The sequence below is a fragment of the Oryctolagus cuniculus genome, chromosome 21 (genome assembly GCF_051225735.1).
Source record: "Oryctolagus cuniculus isolate XC-2025 breed Fujian yellow rabbit chromosome 21, ASM5122573v1, whole genome shotgun sequence".
Lineage (NCBI taxonomy): Eukaryota > Metazoa > Chordata > Mammalia > Lagomorpha > Leporidae > Oryctolagus > Oryctolagus cuniculus.
Window position 1 is genome coordinate 4963158 of NC_142887.1, and position 18928 is coordinate 4982085.

Sequence of the window (18928 nt, forward strand, 5' to 3'; positions counted from 1 at the left end):
GCAGAGCTTAGTGTTTGTTGTTGGCTTTTTCTTTCACATGCATTCAGGTTTCGGTGCCTTTCTGGGTCCTGGGCTTTGCGGCACACAAGACTCCGGCTGGGCTCTTGGAGAGGCAGCTGGATTTTGGTTGAAGCCTCGTTGTCTCCTGCAGGTGCTGCGGAAGGGCTCTGGCACGCTGTGTGAGGCCTTGTTGATGGTGCAGGCCTTCCACGCCAACATCATCTTCCCCAACAAGCAGGAGCAGGAGTTCAACAAGCTGACAGAGGATGGCCATGTGCTAGACGCCGAGACCTACGTGGGGGGCCACGTGGAAGCGCTGGAGTCGGGGGTCTTCCGCAGCGACATCCCCTGCCGGTTTAGGATGGTGTGCCTCCCTCCTGGGTCCTCTAGGGTTCTGCCTGTTCCCACTCTGGCTCTGTGGTGGGACCCAGAAGCCAGAGGGGCGGAAATAAAGTCCTCCTCCCCTTTCTTTCCTGGGGACCCTCGCACCCGGTGTGGTTTATCTGGCCCAGCCTTCCTTTGGGCTTTTCTGGGTCAGGGCTCTGCTTTGTCCACTTCTCTGGCCCACGCCGCTCTGCATGTGAAGCAGGAGGTACAAGGTACATTTCCCCCTCTGACCCGTGTCTCGTTTGTGACAGAATCCTGCTGCCTTTGACTTCCTGCTGCAGCGGGTTGAGAAGACCTTGCGCCATGCCATTGAGGAGGAGGAGAAGGTGCCCATGGAGCAAGTCACCAATTTCCAAGAGGTAACCCTCAAGAGGCAAGGAGGGTGGTCTGCTCGTGCGCCTGTCCTCACGGACTGCTGCTTCCGTAAGGTGCTTATGTGCAACCCCATGGTGGTGCTGTGGATGTGGCACGGGTGACAGGCCTCTGGTGCAGCAGCCATTGTGGCTGTGCTGAGTAATGTTTCAGGTGCTGCTCTTGAAGGGCACTGACGGGGCCCCTGCCTTGTGGCGGAGCAGGTTAAGCCACCACTGTGATGCTGGCATCCCATGTGGGTGCAGATTGAAGTCTTGGCTGCTCCACTTCCAATCCAGCTTCGTACTAATGGCCTAGGAAAGCAGTGGAAGATGGCCCAAGTACTTGGGCTCCTGCACCCACATGGAAGGACCCAGGTGAAGCTCCTGGCTTTGACCTGGCCCAGTCCTGACCCTTGTGGCTATTTGGGGAGTAAACAAGCGCCATAAGACATCTCTCTGTCTCTGTTTCTCCTTCTCTCTGTGTAACTCTGTCTTTCAAATTAAAAGAAAAGAAAATGCACTGAGGGATACGTGGAACAGGAAGCGCAGCCTTGGCCTGTGTGGCTCAGGGCTTGCTCTCTGCTTCAAGGCTTGTGGATGGAGTTGCATACAGAGACGATAGCATCCATGCAAATGATAGTTAGAAAGCATTTACAAAGTCCTGTCATGACTGGAAACGCATGTTTTGTGATCTCCTCCTGGGGATGTGACACACCTCAGGGCTTGTTGGGCACTGCTCAACACTCTAGTATAGCATGTTCAGTGATTCTGATTGTTTAACAACTGATGTTAAGAAACGTCGTGTGGGGCTGGCGCTATGGTGTAGTAGGTAAAGCTGCTGCCTGCAGGGCCGGCATCTCATATGGGCAGCGGTTCGAGTCCCAGCTGCTCTACATCTGATCCAGCTCTCTGCTATGGCCTGGGAAAGCAATAGAAGATGGCCCAAGTGCTTGGACCCCTGCACCCACATGGGAGACTCAGAAGAAGCTCCTAGCTTCGGATCAGCCCAGTTCCGGCTGTTGCAGCCATTTGGGGGGTGAACCAGCCGATGGAAGACCTCTCTTTCTGTCTCTGCCTCTCTGTAACTCTGCCTTCAAGTAAATAAATGAATGAATAAATAAATAAATCTTGAAAAAAAAAAAAAGGAAACGTCTTATAATAGATTCACTAGGCAGAATGCAAATAATGTATGTCCATGCTTTGCAAAGGTGGAGTTACAGAGGCAGAGAGAGAGATTCCATCTGCTGATTCACTCCCCAAATAGCTGCAACAGCCAGAGCTGAGCTAATCCAAAGCCAGGAGCTTCCTCCAAGTCTCCCACATGGGTGCAGGGACCCAAGGACTTGAGCCATCTTCCACTGCTTTCCTAGGCCATAGCAGAGAGCTGGATCGGAAATGAACAGCCGGGACTCGAACTGGCGCCCATATAGGATGCCAGCGCTGCAGGTGGCAGCTTTACTACACCACAGCACTGGACCCCCCCCCCCCCAATTTTTTTTTTTTTTTTAAAGATTTATTTTATTTGAAAGACAGTTACAGAGAGAGGTAGAGACAGAGAGACAGGACTTCCATCCGCTGGTTCACTCCCCAGATGGGTGCAATGGCCTGAGCTGTGCCGATCCAAAGCCGGGAGCCAAGAGCTTCTTCCAGGTCTCCCACGTAGGTTCAGGGGCCCAAGGACTTGGGCCATCTTCTACTTTCCCAGGCCATAGCAGAGAAGCTAGATCGGATCAACTAGGACTAGACCCGGCGCCCATATGGGATGCCGGTGCTTCAGGCCGGGCCTTTAACTCACTGTGCCATGATCCAGGCCCCCCCCCCCTTAAATTTTATTTATTTATTTGAAAGTCAGAGTTACACAGAGAGAGGAGATGCAGAGAGAGAGAGGTCTTCCATTCGATGGTTCAAAAGTGTGTTTTTTCTTCCTACTTTTAGATTTTTTTGTCTTCCTAATTTTTAAATATGCTCATTTTTGTGTGTTTAATCCAGAGGTTTCTTTTTTATCTAAAGTTTCTCCTATGTCTGCTCCTCATCATAGTGAGTGCTTCTTCCCCGTGCTCTGGGTTTGTTGGAGTGTGAGCTCACTTCCAGCAAGGATCCTCCTGCAGACTGTTGGGGCCCTGAGTAGCTGTTTATGTGTTAGTACCTGGCTCCTCAGGAGCATTACCAACCGGCTGGGGGCCCTTTTTATTTGGTTCCTTGACTTGAGGGTTCGTAGACCAGGTGGAAATATCAAGTAAACAATAAACCTATCCAAGGGTCCCACAAGGAAGACTTTCTTCACCCTGACATGGTTCTTGGCAGACAAACTCATTCTAGGGTATCTTTTTTTTTTTTTTTAATATTTATTTGAAAGGCAGAGGGATCTTCCATCCACTGGTTCACTCCCCAATTGGCAGCAACAGCTGGAGCTGGGCTGATCTAGAGCCAGGAGCTTGTTCCAGGTCTCCTACCTTGGGGACAGAGGCTCAAGGATTTGGGCCATCTTTGGCTGCTTTCTCAGGCCATGGCAGAACGCTGGATCGGAAGTGGGGCAGCTAGGACTCAAACTGGCGCCCATATGGGATGCTGGCACTGCAGGCAGCAGCCTTACTTGCTACACCACAGCCCCAGCTCCTCTAGGGTATCTTTTAGGGACATGGCTTTTGAGAGTCCTGCCTTTATCAGGGGTCTGTGTTTTCTCTCCCTGTTGTGTCGCTTGTCTTCCTGAGAAGGCACAAGAAAGTGCAGAACAACAGTGCTTAGTTTGCAAGCATAAGCTACTGTGCTCAGAAATGCTTGTCTGCAAGGCTGCCATGGGCTGGCACCTGGGAGCTTGGGTTTCAGGAGGTTTCCTACTATTCTCTACGAAGGTTCGCTGTACTTGTGTTGTTTGTAGACACTGGGGTTTATGTTTTTTGTTTGTTTGTTTTTTGACAGGCAGAGTGGACAGTGAGAGAGAGAGACAGAGAGAAAGGTCTTCCTTTTGCTGTTGGTTCACTCTCCAAAGGCCGCCGTGGCCGGCATGCTGTGCCTATCCAAATGCAGGAGCCAGGAGCCAGGTGCTTCTCCTGGTCTCCCATGGGGTGCAGGGCCCAGCACTTGGGCCATCCTCCACTGCACTCCCGGGCCACAGCAGAGAGAGCTGGCCTGGAAGAGGGGCAACCGGGACAGAATCCGGCACCCTGACCGGGACTAGAACCTGGTGTGCCGGCACCGCTAGGTGGAGGATTAGCCTATCGAGCCGCGGCGCCGGCCTGGGGTTTATGTTAAGCACCTGCTTTCCTGCCTGGAGTCTATGTTTGGGTATGTGCAGGCTGAGGTGGCTCCATGACAGCCACCAATGAAAACTCTAGGCACTGAGTCTAGAAAGTTTCTCTTATGAAACATTTCACATGTGTTGTCACAATTTGATAGTGGAAGAATTTAGGCATGTGCTTTGTGACTGTGCAGAGGACTCTGGGAGCCTGTGCTGGCTCCCTCCTGACTTCACCCCTGCACCTCTTTGCTTTGCTGTTTCCTTCCCTGTGAGCCCTTCCAGTGAGGACTGAGAGCTGCCCTCCCCAGAGCCCAGGGTCCCACCAAGTCAGCTCCCTGCTCTCACTTTCATTCTGCTCATTGCATTTCCACGCTGGGCTTTTTCCCGCGTAGAGGATCCGTTCTCCATTTACAGGAGTAGTTTCCTATTTTCTGCAGCATTTTGAGATGTTCAATGTCAGGGAACAACTCAACCGCTGGCTGGGGACAAGAGTTTGTCACTGGTGTGTGAGATGTGCCGGAGAGTCTCCTGCAGTGTGTCAGAGCATGGGCTTTGGGGTAGAAAGGTGAGTCTCAGGAGCCCATGTGAACCTCTCGAACTTTCTCGCCCGTCAAGGACTGCCACAAGCACACACCAACACAAGGACAGTGACTGCTGACGCTCCGGCTGGGTCTCAGGCTTGCCAGCCCACAGCCACCACTCTGAGTGTAACCGTTACACGTTGCAGGGGTCACAGGCTGGGACACATGGCTCCAATCCTGTACACAGTTCTCTACCAACCTTGACCCCCCTGTTTGGGGGCTGAGGCACTGCTTCCATGGGTCTCTCCTTTGTCTAGGTGCTGCTTCTACAAACAGGTACCTGGGCCTGGGAATGTGGCTGTCATCTCTCTGAGACCCCTGGTGCAGCTCCTCCTTCTTTCTTATTCACTAACCTCTGTTTATTACCCCTTTCCCCATAGGTGTGCGATGAGATTAAGACCAAACTCACCTCCCTGAAAGATGTTCCTAACCGAATTGAGTGTCCCCTTATCTACCACCTGGATGTGGGGGCTATGTACCCCAACATCATCCTGACAAACCGTCTACAGGTGAGCCTTAGCTTCTCACATCAGAATCTATGTGAACCCTGATCGCTTTCTGACTCTCTGTCCTCAATTGTAGCCCTCTGCCATGGTGGATGAGGCCACCTGTGCTGCCTGTGACTTCAACAAACCTGGAGCAAACTGCCAGAGGAAGATGGCCTGGCAGTGGAGGGGCGAGTTCAGTGAGTATCAGCCACCCGGGCAGGTGCTTATCGGGAATGTGGCACATCTGTCCCATATTCATTTCACCTGAACTGCTGCCTCCTTCCAGTGCCTGCCAGTCGCAGTGAATATCATCGGATCCAGCACCAGCTGGAGTCAGAGAAGTTTCCCCCGTTGTTCCCAGAGGGACCTGCTCGGGCCTTTCACGAACTGTCCCGTGAGGAGCAAGCTAAGTATGAGAAGAGGAGGCTGGCAGGTGAGTGCTTGGGCAAGGCCACAGCTTTACAACGTCACACCTGCTGCTTACCTGCTGCGCCCCACAGCCGAGGTCAGCAGGGTAGTTGTCTGTTTTACTTATTTATTATTTATTTTGTTTGAAAGCAGAATAACAGCGAGAGGGAGATAGAGATGGGGATCTTTCATCCACTGGTTCATTCCCCCAAAAATGGCCACACAGCAGCCAGGGCTGGGCTAGGCCAAAGGCGGGAACCTCGAACTCCGTCAGGATCTCCCATGTGGGTGGCAGGAGCCTCAGGACTTAAGTCATCATCTGCTGCTTTCCCAGATGCATTAGCAGAAATTGAATCAGAAGCAGAGTGGCTGGGACTCGAACCAGTGCTCTGACAGTGGAATTCCAGGATGCCGTGTCACAAGAGGCAACTTAACCCACTGTGCCACACACTGGCCCCTGGTTGTCTGTTTTAGATTGTTGTAAATTATGTTCTTTCTGTAGGTTGTCCTTTAACAGGTCTTGCGAAACTAAGCTCTTTTTACATGGTCTTGGTAATTCAACTCTTGGTATCCAGGGGCTGTCCCTTTGATATGATGTGAGAAACTAGCAGCACATCTGGGTTTTCTGTTCCTTTATGTTAATATGTGTCAGCAGTCGTGTATCCCAGCTGGCTCTGTGTGTGGGAAGTCTCATCCTCCTCCACCACTCTCAATTGTACTTAGATTACTGCCGGAAGGCTTACAAGAAGATCCACATCACCAAGGTGGAGGAGCGCCTCACCACCATCTGCCAGCGGGAAAACTCTTTCTACGTGGACACAGTGCGCGCCTTCCGGGACAGGCGCTATGAGTTCAAAGGACTTCATAAGGTGAGGTCTGAGTTGCTTCAAAAGGTGGACCTGTGAGGACAGAACAGAGTTTAATATCTGAAGTGAGGATCTGCTCGGCTCTGTGTAGACGTCCTGCGCTCCCTGGCTGGGATGTGCTGGTCTCACTTCTCAGAGTTGGCATGTGTGCTCGTGCAAAGTGCATAAGTACTTCAGTGGCCAGAAAGGATGTAGGTCATCATCTGTTCTGAGTGATTGTTTTAGAAGTCGTCATTTAGAGCAAGGATCTGGGCACTACGTCTGGGTGGGCCATTTTAGTGACTGAGTTGGAACCTGGCTAGCCCCCGTGTTATCTAGTGCTTCCCTGCACTGCAGGAGGTGAGGCCATCCCACACCCTCCATGGCCCTCACACCTGCGGGATTCACTATCCTGCCTTTTTGTTTGCTGACCTCTGATTTAGATGAATGTCAAGGGACATGCTGCTTGCTGGTCAGAACTCCTGTGAGGGTCTCTGCCTTATGTATGGCAGTTCTGGGTAAAAGCGTATGATTCTGGACCATGCCTTGGTGGTTCGCAGGTGTGGAAAAAGAAGCTGTCGGCAGCTGTGGAAGTGGGTGACGCAGCTGAGGTGAAGCGCTGCAAGAACATGGAGGTGCTGTATGACTCCCTGCAGCTGGCCCACAAGTGTATCCTCAACTCCTTCTATGGCTACGTCATGCGCAAAGGGTATGGGCTGCGGTGAACACTCACCGAGTGAAGGAATGGGGTGCATGGGGGAAGGGGGGGCGCTGTTCATCTGGTTTGAGGAACACTGGAGAGTGCAGACTTTGACACAAGGGAAGATGATGAAGAGTGATGTGGGGCTTGAGTAGAGGGGGCCATGCTGACTTGAAGGGCCTGGGGCATGCAGGAGACATGAGTCTCCAGAAATACCTACTCATCTGAGCTTTCTGGGTTGCAGATGAAATTTGGTAATTTTCATTGAACCCTTTCAGCACTTTCCTGATCCAGGCCAGGAGCCCTGAAGTAGGGATGGAGACAGTTCTGTCTTAGCTCGTCCTGTTTGACGAGTTAATGGCCACTTCTGTCCCCTTTCTTTTTTCTTCTGATACCCTGTGGAGGGAGGCTTGCATCAGCTCTGCCCATTATAGGCTGTGACTCTCCCCAGGGCCCGCTGGTACTCCATGGAGATGGCTGGCATCGTCTGCTTCACAGGGGCTAACCTCATCACTCAGGCCCGGGAGCTCATTGAACAGATCGGGTGAGTACCACGTGCAGAGTGGAAAGTGCCCGGGCTCAGGATTGATTGCTGGGTCCTATTTATGTTCGTGCCACGGATTTGACATTTTTTAAAGATTTATTTACTTATTTGAAAGGCAGAGTTACCAAGGGGGAGAGAGAGAGAATCTTCCATCCACTGGTTTATTCCCCAAATGACCATAGTGGCTGGGGCTGGGCTGGGCCAGGCCAAAGCCAGGAGCAAGGAGCTTCATCCGGGTCTCCCACATGAATGGCAGAGTCCCAAGCACTTGGGCTGTGTTCTGCATTAGCAGGGATTTGGATCAGAAGTGGAGCAGCTAGGACTTGAACCAGCACTCAAATGGGATGCTGGTGTTGTAGGCAGACACTTAAACTGCTGTGCCACAACACTGGTCCCTGGATTTGACACTTGATTCTCATAGGGAACGATGTGAAGCCTATTTCTGTTTCTCTGAAGGAGGCCCTTGGAACTGGACACAGATGGAATATGGTGTGTCCTGCCCAATAGCTTCCCAGAAAATTTTGTCATCAAGACAACGAATATGAAGAAGCCCAAGGTGACCATTTCGTACCCTGGGGCCATGTTGAATATCATGGTCAAGGTGAGTCTGGGTCCCCAGCCAAGGGGTGTGATGGGGTGTGTCTCATCCTGACCTCTGCCTTGGCCCAGTACACACGCTCAGAATGGTGTCAGTAGCCCTGTGAGAATACCTCACACTTTATACTCACCTTCCTCGACCGTTCTGTCAGGATCTCCCACTTCGGGAACTGGCCAGGTTACCGCGAAGGAGAGTCGAGGAGACTGAGGAAGGTCAAGCTAAACACACTTTATTGATACTCTAGGCGACTAGGAGGAGAGATCGCTCAAGCCTACTCCCCGCGGGCACAAGGCACTACGGACCGGGGAGAGAGGCTGAGCAACCCCTGGTCTACAGCATCTGAGGGTCCCCTTATATACAGTTTCTAGAGGCTAGCCCCACCCACATTCCGACCCCCCAGGGTCCCATCGTCATGGCAATGACAGTTTGTGGTTAGGCAGTCTGTTTTCAAATCTTACCAGCTAGGGTGGTTACCTCTACTTTTCTTTCAAGCTGTCGTACTACTGCGCAGTTACTTTCTTTTTTTTCTTTTTTTTTCTCTTTCTTTTTTTGACAGGCAGAGTGGACAGTGAGAGAGAGAGACAGAGAGAAAGGTCTTCCTTTGCCATTGGTTCACCCTCCAATGGCCGCCGCGGCTGGCGCACTGTGCTGATCCGATGGCAGGAGCCAGGTGCTTTTCCTGGTCTCCCATGGGGTGCAGGGCCCAAGCACCTGGGCCATCCTCCACTGCACTCCCTGGCCACAGCAGAGAGCTGGCCTGGAAGAGGGGCAACCAGGACAGAATCCGGCGCCCTGACCGGGACTAGAACCCGGTGTGCTGGCGCTGCGGCTCACTAGGCTAATCCGCGGCCAGTTACTTTCTTTCAAAGGGCGCTACAGTTACTTAGTTTCAAACGGCGCTGCAGTTACTTTGTCCATGAATGGTTCCCTAACAGTTCAGACTGAGGATCTGGTCAGACGCCTTCTAGGGAGCAGCAGGCGAGTTCTGCTTTCTCCTGCAGCACAGCCCCAGACTTGTCTTGCCTTATTTTTTTCAAAGATTTATTTCTTTGTTTGAAAGCAGAGAAAGGGAGAGACTGGATCGCTCTCCAAGTGCCTATAGCAGCTAAAGCAGGACCAGGCCTGAAGCCGGGAGCCTGAGCTCAGTCCAGGTCCCCCATGTGGATTGCAGAGACACAGCTACTTGAACCAGGCAGTCCATCCCAGTGGCTTCTTGCTGCTGGGCCAGGTGCCCACTCCCCTTGCTTGTTATTCAGCTGAGGTTATTTGGGTGTTTTTGGAGACACACCAGAGGGCCTACCCCCTCTTGTTTTGTTCTCAGGTGTAGGATGCTGGGACGTTGCTGGATCCGCAGGTAGAGGTGCCTCTGCACTGTGCAGTGCCTGTGTCTCCTCCACACTCTACTCTAGGCAGGAAATCCACACCCAAGGAGAAAGAACTAAGCTTCCTCTCCTGGAAGAAGGACTATCGGCAGTCTCTGAACATAAAGCCACCACAATAACTAATATTCTGAAGGAGATATTTTGAAACTATGCTGATAGCCAGTCAGTTGCTCCTTACACTCTAACCTACTGATTTTAGCATTTATTGGTGGCTCTCATTCACAGCAACTTTTTCCCCCTGTGGCAGTTTCTGTTCCCTCAGGCCTTCTGCTTGTATTAACTTGAATTCTGTAAGGAAGAGCTGTCACCCTTCTCCTGTCCCCTCACTTGTCTATTTGCTTATTCACAAGCATGGATTCGTGGGTGCTCATTGTATCTTGGAGTTACAACTCAGTGCACTTGTGACGCCTGTTGTCACTCCAGTGGTTCCTGTGACCACTGAGGTTCCTTCCCATGTGTGCTCTTGGGACATACCTTGTTCTGTTTACTGCTTTTGTTTTTGGAGCACTTTCTTCTTTCCTGGTTTATAGGCTGTTGCAGCCCCAGAGTCAGGCAGCTCTCCATGGAGCCTGGGTTCCTTTTCCTGGAAGACAGCATCAGAAGCCAGATGAGGTGCTGGCTGTGCTCACGGCTCCTGGGGGTTGTCATAGCTTCTGGTTGCTCACCGTAGTTTGAGCTGGGAAAGATGTGTCTAATTAATCCTCCCACACACAGACACTTTCTTTATATTTCTGAATATTTTGTGTGTGTATATCTGCAAATGTATTTTTTTTTAAGATTCATTTATTTATTTCAGAGGCAGAGTTACAGAAAGAGGGAAAGACAGAGAGCCAGGAGCTTTTTCAGATCTCTCCTGTGGGTGCAGGGGTCCAAGCACTTGGGCCACCTTCCACTGCTTTCCCAGGTTACCAACAGGGAGCTGGATCAGAAGTGGAACAGCCAGGACTCGAACCCCGGACCTACGTGGGCATATGGGATGCTGGTGCCTTACAGGGACGCTTAACCTACTACACCACAGCTCCAGCTCCTGCAAATGTGATTTTTTTTTAATATTTTATTTACTTATTTATAAGAGTTATACAGAGAGGAGAGGCACAGAGAGAGAGAGAGAGAGGTCTTCCATCTGCTGGTTCTTTTTCCCGATGGCCACAACGGCCAGAGCTGCGCTGATCCAAAGCCAGGAGCCAGAATCTTCTTTCCGGGTCTCCCACGTGGGTGCAGGGGCTCAAGGACCTGGACCATCTTCTACTGCTTCCCCAGGCCACAGCAGAGAGCTGGGTCGGAAGTGGAGCAGCCAGTCTTGAACCGGTGCCCATATGGGATGCTGGTGCTTCAGGCCAGGGTATTAACCCACTGCGCCACAGCGCAGACCCTGCGAATGTGGGTTGTTTTTTTGTTTGTTTGTTTGTTTTGTTTTTTTGACAGGCAGAGTGGACAGTGAGAGAGAGACAGAGAGAAAGGTCTTCCTTTGCCGTTGGTTCACCCTCCAATGGCTGCTGCGGCGGGCATGCTGGCCGGCGTACCGCGCTGATCTGAAGCCAGGAGCCAGGTGCTTCTCCTGGTCTCCCATGGGGTGCAGGGCCCAAGCACTTGGGCCATCCTCCTCTGCACTCCCAGGCCACAGCAGAGAGCTGGCCTGGAAGAGGGGCAACCGGGACAGAATCCGGCGCCCCGACTGGGACTAGAACCCAGTGTGCCAGCACCGCAAGGTAGAGGATTAGCCTATTGAGCCGCAGCACCGGCCACGAATGTGGTTTTAAACACATGAGTCTATTGACATATCTAGCCTAGTCTCCATTTCTTATTAAATTCTTTCTTCTACAGTGCTAAGCCTGTCACTGATTTTCTCAGTGCATTTATTTAACTCTAGTACACATGTGAAGTAGGAACAGAATCCCTGACAGGATGCCATCCCTCTGAGAAAAAAATTTTCCAGCTGCTATACGGCATAGGCAGTTATTTTGGCTGTTAGACTTACACTGGCTGGCTGGGCTGGCTGGGACAATATACAAACCAGTTGGTTGGTTTGTAAAGTTGGCTATTCCCTTCCCTACCCTTTTCTACCTGGTTCTATATTCCACCCATGGATAATGCAGTTAGATTATTTTGTTCCCATGGCATCTCTCGTGGGAAACCCATTCCCCTTCCCTCCACATCCTGGTTGGCACCTAATTCATACATAGTAAAATTCACTCTTTATGGTGCACAGCTCAGCTTGGACAGACCCAGAGCGTCACGTTCTCCCGCTGCAGAGCAACACAGAACAGCTGCGTCCACCCAACATTTCTCATATGCCACCCATCAGCGCCTTTCCCCATCCCAACACCCAGCAACCTCCAGTGTGGCTTTTGTGCTGTAATACTCCCTTTCCAGAATGTCCTAAAATGGAAATGTAAAATATGTACCTTTTGGGTCTGGCTGCTTGGACTTAGCAAGATGCACTCAAGAGTCACCGTGTGGGTGTTTCAGAACTCACGCCCTTTCTGCTGCAGAGTCGTGCCCGTCGTGTGGAAGAGCCGCAGTCTGATGGTCTGTCCACTCTTGGGACTCAGGTGGTTTCCAGTGTGGGCCATCAGCAGTGACGCTGTCCCTTATCTCTTGTTTCTCAGGAAGGCTTCACCAATGACCAGTACCAGGAGCTGGCAGAACCTTCCTCTCTCACCTACGTCACCCGCTCTGAGAACAGTATCTTTTTTGAGGTTGATGGACCCTACCTTGCCATGATCCTTCCAGCCTCCAAGGAAGAAGGCAAGAAACTAAAGAAGAGGTAGGAGTCTTATAGCCTTAGTAGTCTAGCAAGGGTATAGATTAAGAGGGGACTCAATATCCCAGGCAGCAGAGTGGACCAGGAGCCAGGATAGAAACAGACTTGGGCTCTTCTCTTTCTTTTTTTATTATTATTATTATTTTTTTTCTTTAATGACTCAGTTTGGAAGATGTGCCAGCCCATTTGCTGCCTGCTGTATCCTGTGTGGTGGGCAGTCACTTTTAATTTTAAGAGGCATCAACTGGAGAGTGGAATGACCTTTGTTGCCTGATGGACAGTAGGAGGGAGGGTACGACATGTTGAGGAAGGCAGAAGACAAGACATCAAGTGCCCCAGGCTTTGTGTCCCTGCCAACCTGTCTTCTTTTCTAGATATGCCGTGTTCAATGAAGATGGCTCCCTGGCTGAGCTAAAGGGCTTTGAGGTGAAACGCCGTGGGGAATTGCAGCTGATTAAAATCTTCCAGTCCTCCGTGTTTGAGGCCTTCCTCAAGGGCAGCACGCTGGAGGAGGTGTACAGCTCTGTAGCCAAGGTGGCCGACTACTGGCTGGATGTGCTGTATAGTAAGGTAAGGGCTCCTGGGGAGGATGGTGCCAGGTGGACTCCGGGTAAGCTTCCTTAGCCCCTGCACCCTTGGAGTTCTCCTTCAGTGTCTGTTTCAAGTGGTAACTCTGCGACAAAAACATTTTTTAAGGTAGCACGATTGGCCGGTGCCACAGCTCACTTGGCTAATCCTCCGCCTGCATCGCCAGCACCCCGGGTTCTAGTCCCAGTTGGGGCGCCAGATTCTGTCCCGGTTGCTCCTCTTCCAGTCCAGCTCTCTGCTGTGGCCCGGGAAGGCAGTGGAGGATGGCCCAAGTGCTTGGGCCCTGCACCCGCATGGGAGACCAGGAGAAAGCACCTGGCTCCTGGCTTTGGGTCGGTGCAGCGCCGGCCATAGCGGCCATTTAGCAGGTGAACCAACGGAAGGAAGACCTTTCTCTCTGTCTCTCTCTCTCACTGTCCACTCTGCCTGTCAAAAAAAAGTAGCACGATTAAAAATTATAAGCAGTGTCTTTTAACTGCTGTGCCAAATGCCAGCCCCTGACTGTTAAAGTCTTGCAGGTCCTAAAAACGCACACACAGTTACACTGTAAATGGCAATGCTGGCTTAGCTTTCATGATACTTCCTCAGAATACTTGGTAATTCTTTTGCTATTCTGTGGTTGTGCTCTAAGGCTGCACGAGTCCATCAGTCGGCACAGCTTAGTTTATCGTGCAGTCTGCTGTTGATTATCAGTTAGCGTTGGGTTTCTGTCGTGAACAGTGTTGTGTTGGACATCTTGGCGCACAGGACTTTTCCTGCTTGTGTGTGATTATCTAGGAGTAGGCTTTCTGGGTGAAAGGAGCACTGGAATATTCTGAGACTTTTCCTGGGTTTCTTTGCTTCATGGGCTTCTGTTTCTTGGCAAGTTGCCTTGCCCTGTTCGAATCAACCCAGACAAGGAAGGGCACACCGGGGGATCTAGAGTCATCTCAGGATGCTGGGAGGCAGTCAGGAAGGGGTTGGCGAGGGGTGGGTGGCAGCTGCTCTGGGCCTCACTGTGACAGCGCCACTGGGCACTCTGGTTAGTGTGTCGCTCCTTTTCTGTGGCTTCTCCTGTCCCTTGTCTTCCTTTTAGAAGATAACAATCACCTGTTCCTCCTATCTTGTGCAGTGATTTCTCCCCTTTCTGTAGTATTAATGTTTTTGGTGTTTTTTTTTTTTTTTAAGCACCAGACAATTATTTCTTAGTTCTGAAGGCTGGAGAATACAAGATCAAAGTGCCAGTCAGTTCAGTTGTTGGTAAGGGCTCTGCTCCAGTTGGAATGTTAGTTTAGATACCAGATGTTCCCCAAAAGCCCACTTGTTTAAGGCTTGGTCCCCTGGGAGCACTGTTGGGAGGTGGGCCTGGTCAGAGGTGCTTCTTGCAAGAGAATTGATTATGAAAGCCTGAGTTGGGCCCAGCTGCTCTCTCTGCTTCCTGGTTCACCGGGTCACCATGGGATCCTTTCTCTTGTCAAGCTCTGCCATTGCCATACACCAGCCTCAAATCAGTGGGGCTGCCCAGTCTGGAACTTAAGCCTCCAAAACTGAACTGAATGTAAATTCTCTCTCTCAAGATTTATTTTATTTGAAAGACAGAGGGGGAGGGGGAGAGAGAGAGAGAGAAAGGTCTTCCATCCACTGGTTCACTCCCCAAACAGTTGCGACGGCTGGAGCTGAGCCAATCTGAAGCCAGGAGCTTCTTCCAGGTCTCCCACATGAGTGCAGAGGCCTAAGGACTTGGGCCATTCTCTGCTGGTTTCCCAGGCTCATTAGCAGGGAACTGGATCAGAAATGGAGAGCCGGGATTCAAACCTGCCCCGGTATGGGATGCTAGTGCTGTAAGCTGGGGCTTTAACCCACTGCGCCACAGCACTGGCCCTAACTTTTCTCTTTCCAAAGTTGGCTGCCTCAGATGTTTCATTATAGTGATGCAAACCCAACTAGCATGGTCTCTTTTTCTGGCTTACAGACTGCTACTTTCCTACTGTATCCTCACATGGTGGTGGGGAAAAAAAACTTTGGCTTCTCTTCTACTTCTTAATGAAGACACTGTTCTTATAACAAGGTCTCCACCTTATACTTTATCTAAACCTAGTTATCTCCAAATACCAACTCATTGGTGGTTAGGGCTTCAAAATATGAGTTTTATGGGGATCTAAAGATTCAGTCTGCAACAGGAGGTTTTTTTTTTTTTTTTCTTTTTTAAAAATATTTATTTATTTATTTATTTGAAAGTCAGAGTTACGCAGAGAGATCTTTCATCTGCTGGTCACTCCCCAACTGGCCGCAGTGGCCGCAGCTGCGCTGATCTGAAGCCAGGAGCCAGGAGCTGCTTCCGAGTTTCCCACATGGGTGCATAGGCCCAAGGACTTGGGCCATCTTGTACTGCTTTCCCAGGCCACAGCAGACAGCTGGATTGGAATTGGAGCAGCCGGGTTTCGAACCGGTGCCCATGTGAGATGCTGGCGCGTCAGGCCAGGGCGTTAACCTGCCATGCCACAGCATCGGCCCCAAACAAGAGGCTTTAAAAAGTATTTTAGTTAGGGGCCAGTGCTGTGGCAATAGTAGGTTAAGCCTCTGCCTATGGCACCAGCATCCCATATTGGTGCCAGCTGCTCCACTTCCAATCCAGCTCTCTGCTGATGGCCTGGGAAAGCAGCGGAGGATGGCCCAAGTCCTTGGGTCCCTGCACCACATGGGAGACCTGGAAGAAGCTCCTGGCTCCTGACCTCAGATCAGCCCAGCTCTCGCCATTGTGGCCATTTGGGGAGTGAACCAACAGATGGAAGACCTCTCTCTCTCTGTCTCTCCCTCTCTGTCTGTAACTCTGCCTCTCAAATAAATAGATCTTTTTTTTTTTTTTAATCTTTCTCTTTAAAAATTTATTTTAATTAAATATAACAAAGTTTAACATTTTAATTCAGTAACATTTAAATATATTGACAATGATGTCTTGCCATCACCACCAACTTTTTTTATTTGAAAGTCAGAGTTACGCAGAGAGTGGAGAGGTAGAGAGAGAGAGAGAGGTCTTCCATCCGATGGTTCACACCCCAGTTGGCCACAACTGCACTGATCCGAAGCCAGGAGCTTCTTCTGGGTCTCCAACACCCAAGGAGTTGGGCTGTCTCCTTACTGCTTTCCTAGGCCATAGCAGAGAGCTGGATCAGCAGAGGAGCAGCCGGGTCGCGAACCAGTGCCCATATGGGATGGCAGCACTGCAGGCCAGGGCGTTAACCTGCTCTGCCACAGCTCTGGCCCCTCGGCTTGTTTCATTCTCACTTTCCATCCCTTAACCATTTTAATCAGTGGTCCCAGAAGACAGTATTTCTCTGAAAGACAAAAATTCTAACAGCCACAAAATGAACACATAACACTGGTAAACATCAACAACGATGACAACAGGAAGAACTACAATGATTGTCTGCTAGAGGTTTTGGGTAGTTATATTGTTTGATCTTTACATTAACATTGCTGGGGCCAGTGCTGTGGCACAGCGGGTTAAAGCCCCAGCCTGAAGTGCTGGCATCCTATATGGGCGCTGGTTCTGGTCCTGGTTGCTCCACTCTCTGCTCTCTGCTATGGCCTTGGAAAGCAGTAGAAGATAGCCCTACCTTTCTCTCTGTCTCTCTCTCACTGTCCACTCTGCCTGTCAAAAAATTAAAAAAAAAAAAAAAAAAAAAAAGCCAGCGCCGCGATTCACTAGGCTAATCCTCCGCCTTGCGGCGCCGGCACACTGGGTTCTAGTCCCGGTCAGGGCGCCGGATTCTGTCCCAGTTGCCCCTCTTCCAGTCCAGCTCTCTGCTGTGGCCAGGGAGTGCAGTGGAAGATGGCCCAAGTGCTTGGGCCCTGCACCCCATGGGAGACCAGGATAAGTACCTGGCTCCTGCCATCGGGTCAGCGTGGCACACCGGCCGCGGCAGCCATTGGAGGGTGGACCAACAGCAAAGGAAGACCTTTCTCTCTGTCTCTCTCTCTCTCACTGTCCACTCTGCCTGTCAAAAAAAAAAAAAAAAGAAGAAGAAGATGGCCCTAGTCTTTGGGGCCCTGCTCCTGGCTCCCGACTTCAGGTCAGCTCAGCTCCAGCTGTTGCAGCCATTTGGGGAGTGAACCAGCGGATGGAAGACCTCTCTCTCTGTCTCTACCTCTCTCTATAACCCTGTCTTTCAAATAAATAAAAAATAAATCTTAAAAAAAAAAAAAAAAGAACATTGCAGGAAAGATACCAGTCTAACTTTATAAGTGAGGAAATTTGATCTTGGAGGGATTGATTATGCCAGAATCGCACCTTTATTAAAATGATGGAGAACTGTAAGAACGCAGGAACAGTTAGTGTAAGAGCTCATGTACTTTCCTCTATGCAGAACTGGGCTGAACCCAGGAGCTCTGGTTTGGGAAGTGACAGGATATTCAGCTGTCCGAGATCTGAGAAGCAGGCTCTCAAACTTAACCCTGTGTTAGTTTGCTGTGATTATTGTAACAAAATGTCCCAGCTGATTGGCTTATGCAAGAAAAATTTATTTTCTTACAGTCTGGGGAGTGGAAGTGCAAAGTCAGTATGCTGTCAGAGTTGGTGCCTCCTGAGGCCCCTTGCCCTAGCTGGCAGATGTCCACCTGCTCACCTGGTCTTTTCTCTCTACCAGTGCATACTTGGTGTCTCTTTGTGTCTTTCTTGTGACATCTGGCACATTGGCTTTAGGGCCACTCTAGTGTCAGATCTGAGTTTAATCAACTCTTTAAAGGCCCTGTCTCCAAATACAGCCACTTTCGGGCGTACTAGAAATCAGGACTTCAACACAGAAGTTTTGGGAAAATATAATTTGGTCCATAACAGGTCCTGATACAGTCTTTGATACAACATGAGTCAGTAGATCTCACCTTGACCTTAGTCTCAAATTCACTTTGTTCTTTTTTTGATTTATTTATTTGAAAGAGTGACACACAGAAATCTTCCATCCACTGGTTCACTCCCAAAATGGCCACAACAGCCAGGTCTGGGCCAGGCTGAAGCCAAGAGCCAGGACTCCGTCCGTGTCCCTCCTGTGGGTGGTGGGTACTCAAGTATTTGAGCTGTCATCAGGCATGTGAGCTGGGGCACTGTGTCAGAAGAGTAGGGGTTATGGGTGTCCCAAGCAGCAGCTTAACTGGCTGCACCACAACACCCACCCCACAGGTCCGCCTTCTGAGTTGCTGAGCCACAGCGGGTGACTGCCAGTCCTGGGAAATGTGGACTCTGCCTGGTCAGACGGTCCTTCCCTGCCTTGCTTCTTCATTTAAATCATTCCTCCTTCCGTCCTTCCCTGAGCATCCTCCTAGTCTCCTCCCTTGTTTGGCTGCTTCTCTGTGCTAGTATTGGCGCTTATTGCCTCATAAATGTTTCTTGACATTTTGTGCAGGTAATGAAAGCTAAAGTTTTCAAATATTGCCATGTGGTAGCATGAAATGGCCCTTTGAAAGTACAGAGCTTACTCTGACCAGCTGCATCCCTCCCTCAGGCTGCCAACATGCCTGACGCCGAGCTGTTTGAGCTGATCTCTGAGAACCGTTCCATGTCTCGGAAGCTGGAAGATTACGGAGAACAGAAGTCCACATCCATCAGCACAGCGAAGCGCCTGGCCGAGTTCCTGGGAGACCAGATGGTCAAGGATGCAGGGCTCAGCTGCCGCTATATCATCTCCCGCAAGCCCGAGGGCTCTCCTGTCACTGAGAGGTGAGAGCTTCCTTACAGATTTGGGTGCTGGTTTTGAAAACTTGTGCCTGTTGAAGGGCCTCTGGCGTCTTGCCACAGCGAGCAGTTTCCTTAGAAAGAATGTGGGAGAGTTAGATGTTGAGCCAAGGAAGGGTGGGTCTTCAACTCCTGCAGATCAAGTACTAGGAAGGCCTTGCTGGGGCCTCCAGTTGTTGCCTGGAGAGGAAACTGGCAGGGTGTGCAAGTGGAGGATGTGTGATTTACCCACCACGTGGCACTGCCCTGCACTGACCTCACACACTGCATTGTGTTTAGTACCAAGTTTGAGTCTAGCAGTCAAAAATCGATGAATGTGTTTGTAGGCAGTAAAATGCATGGGAG

General features: G+C 50.6%; 1 protein-coding gene across 2 annotated transcripts in view; it reads left to right on the forward strand.

Moving 5' to 3' along the window:
* POLE (DNA polymerase epsilon, catalytic subunit) overlaps positions 1-18928 on the forward strand; it is a 66718-nt gene that overhangs the window by 17998 nt on the left and 29792 nt on the right. For both annotated transcript variants that reach the window (XR_016227490.1, XM_051836853.3), the window contains exons 15-26: positions 152-364; positions 639-746; positions 4940-5068; positions 5142-5244; positions 5334-5480; positions 6179-6324; positions 6861-7009; positions 7452-7544; positions 8001-8145; positions 12134-12291; positions 12663-12858; positions 18354-18568. Coding sequence is in view for 1 of the 2 variants with exons in the window: in XM_051836853.3 (XP_051692813.2) it covers positions 152-364; positions 639-746; positions 4940-5068; positions 5142-5244; positions 5334-5480; positions 6179-6324; positions 6861-7009; positions 7452-7544; positions 8001-8145; positions 12134-12291; positions 12663-12858; positions 18354-18568 (1802 nt within the window). In the remaining variant the exon portion in view is untranslated. The remainder of the gene's footprint in view (positions 1-151; positions 365-638; positions 747-4939; positions 5069-5141; positions 5245-5333; positions 5481-6178; positions 6325-6860; positions 7010-7451; positions 7545-8000; positions 8146-12133; positions 12292-12662; positions 12859-18353; positions 18569-18928) is intronic.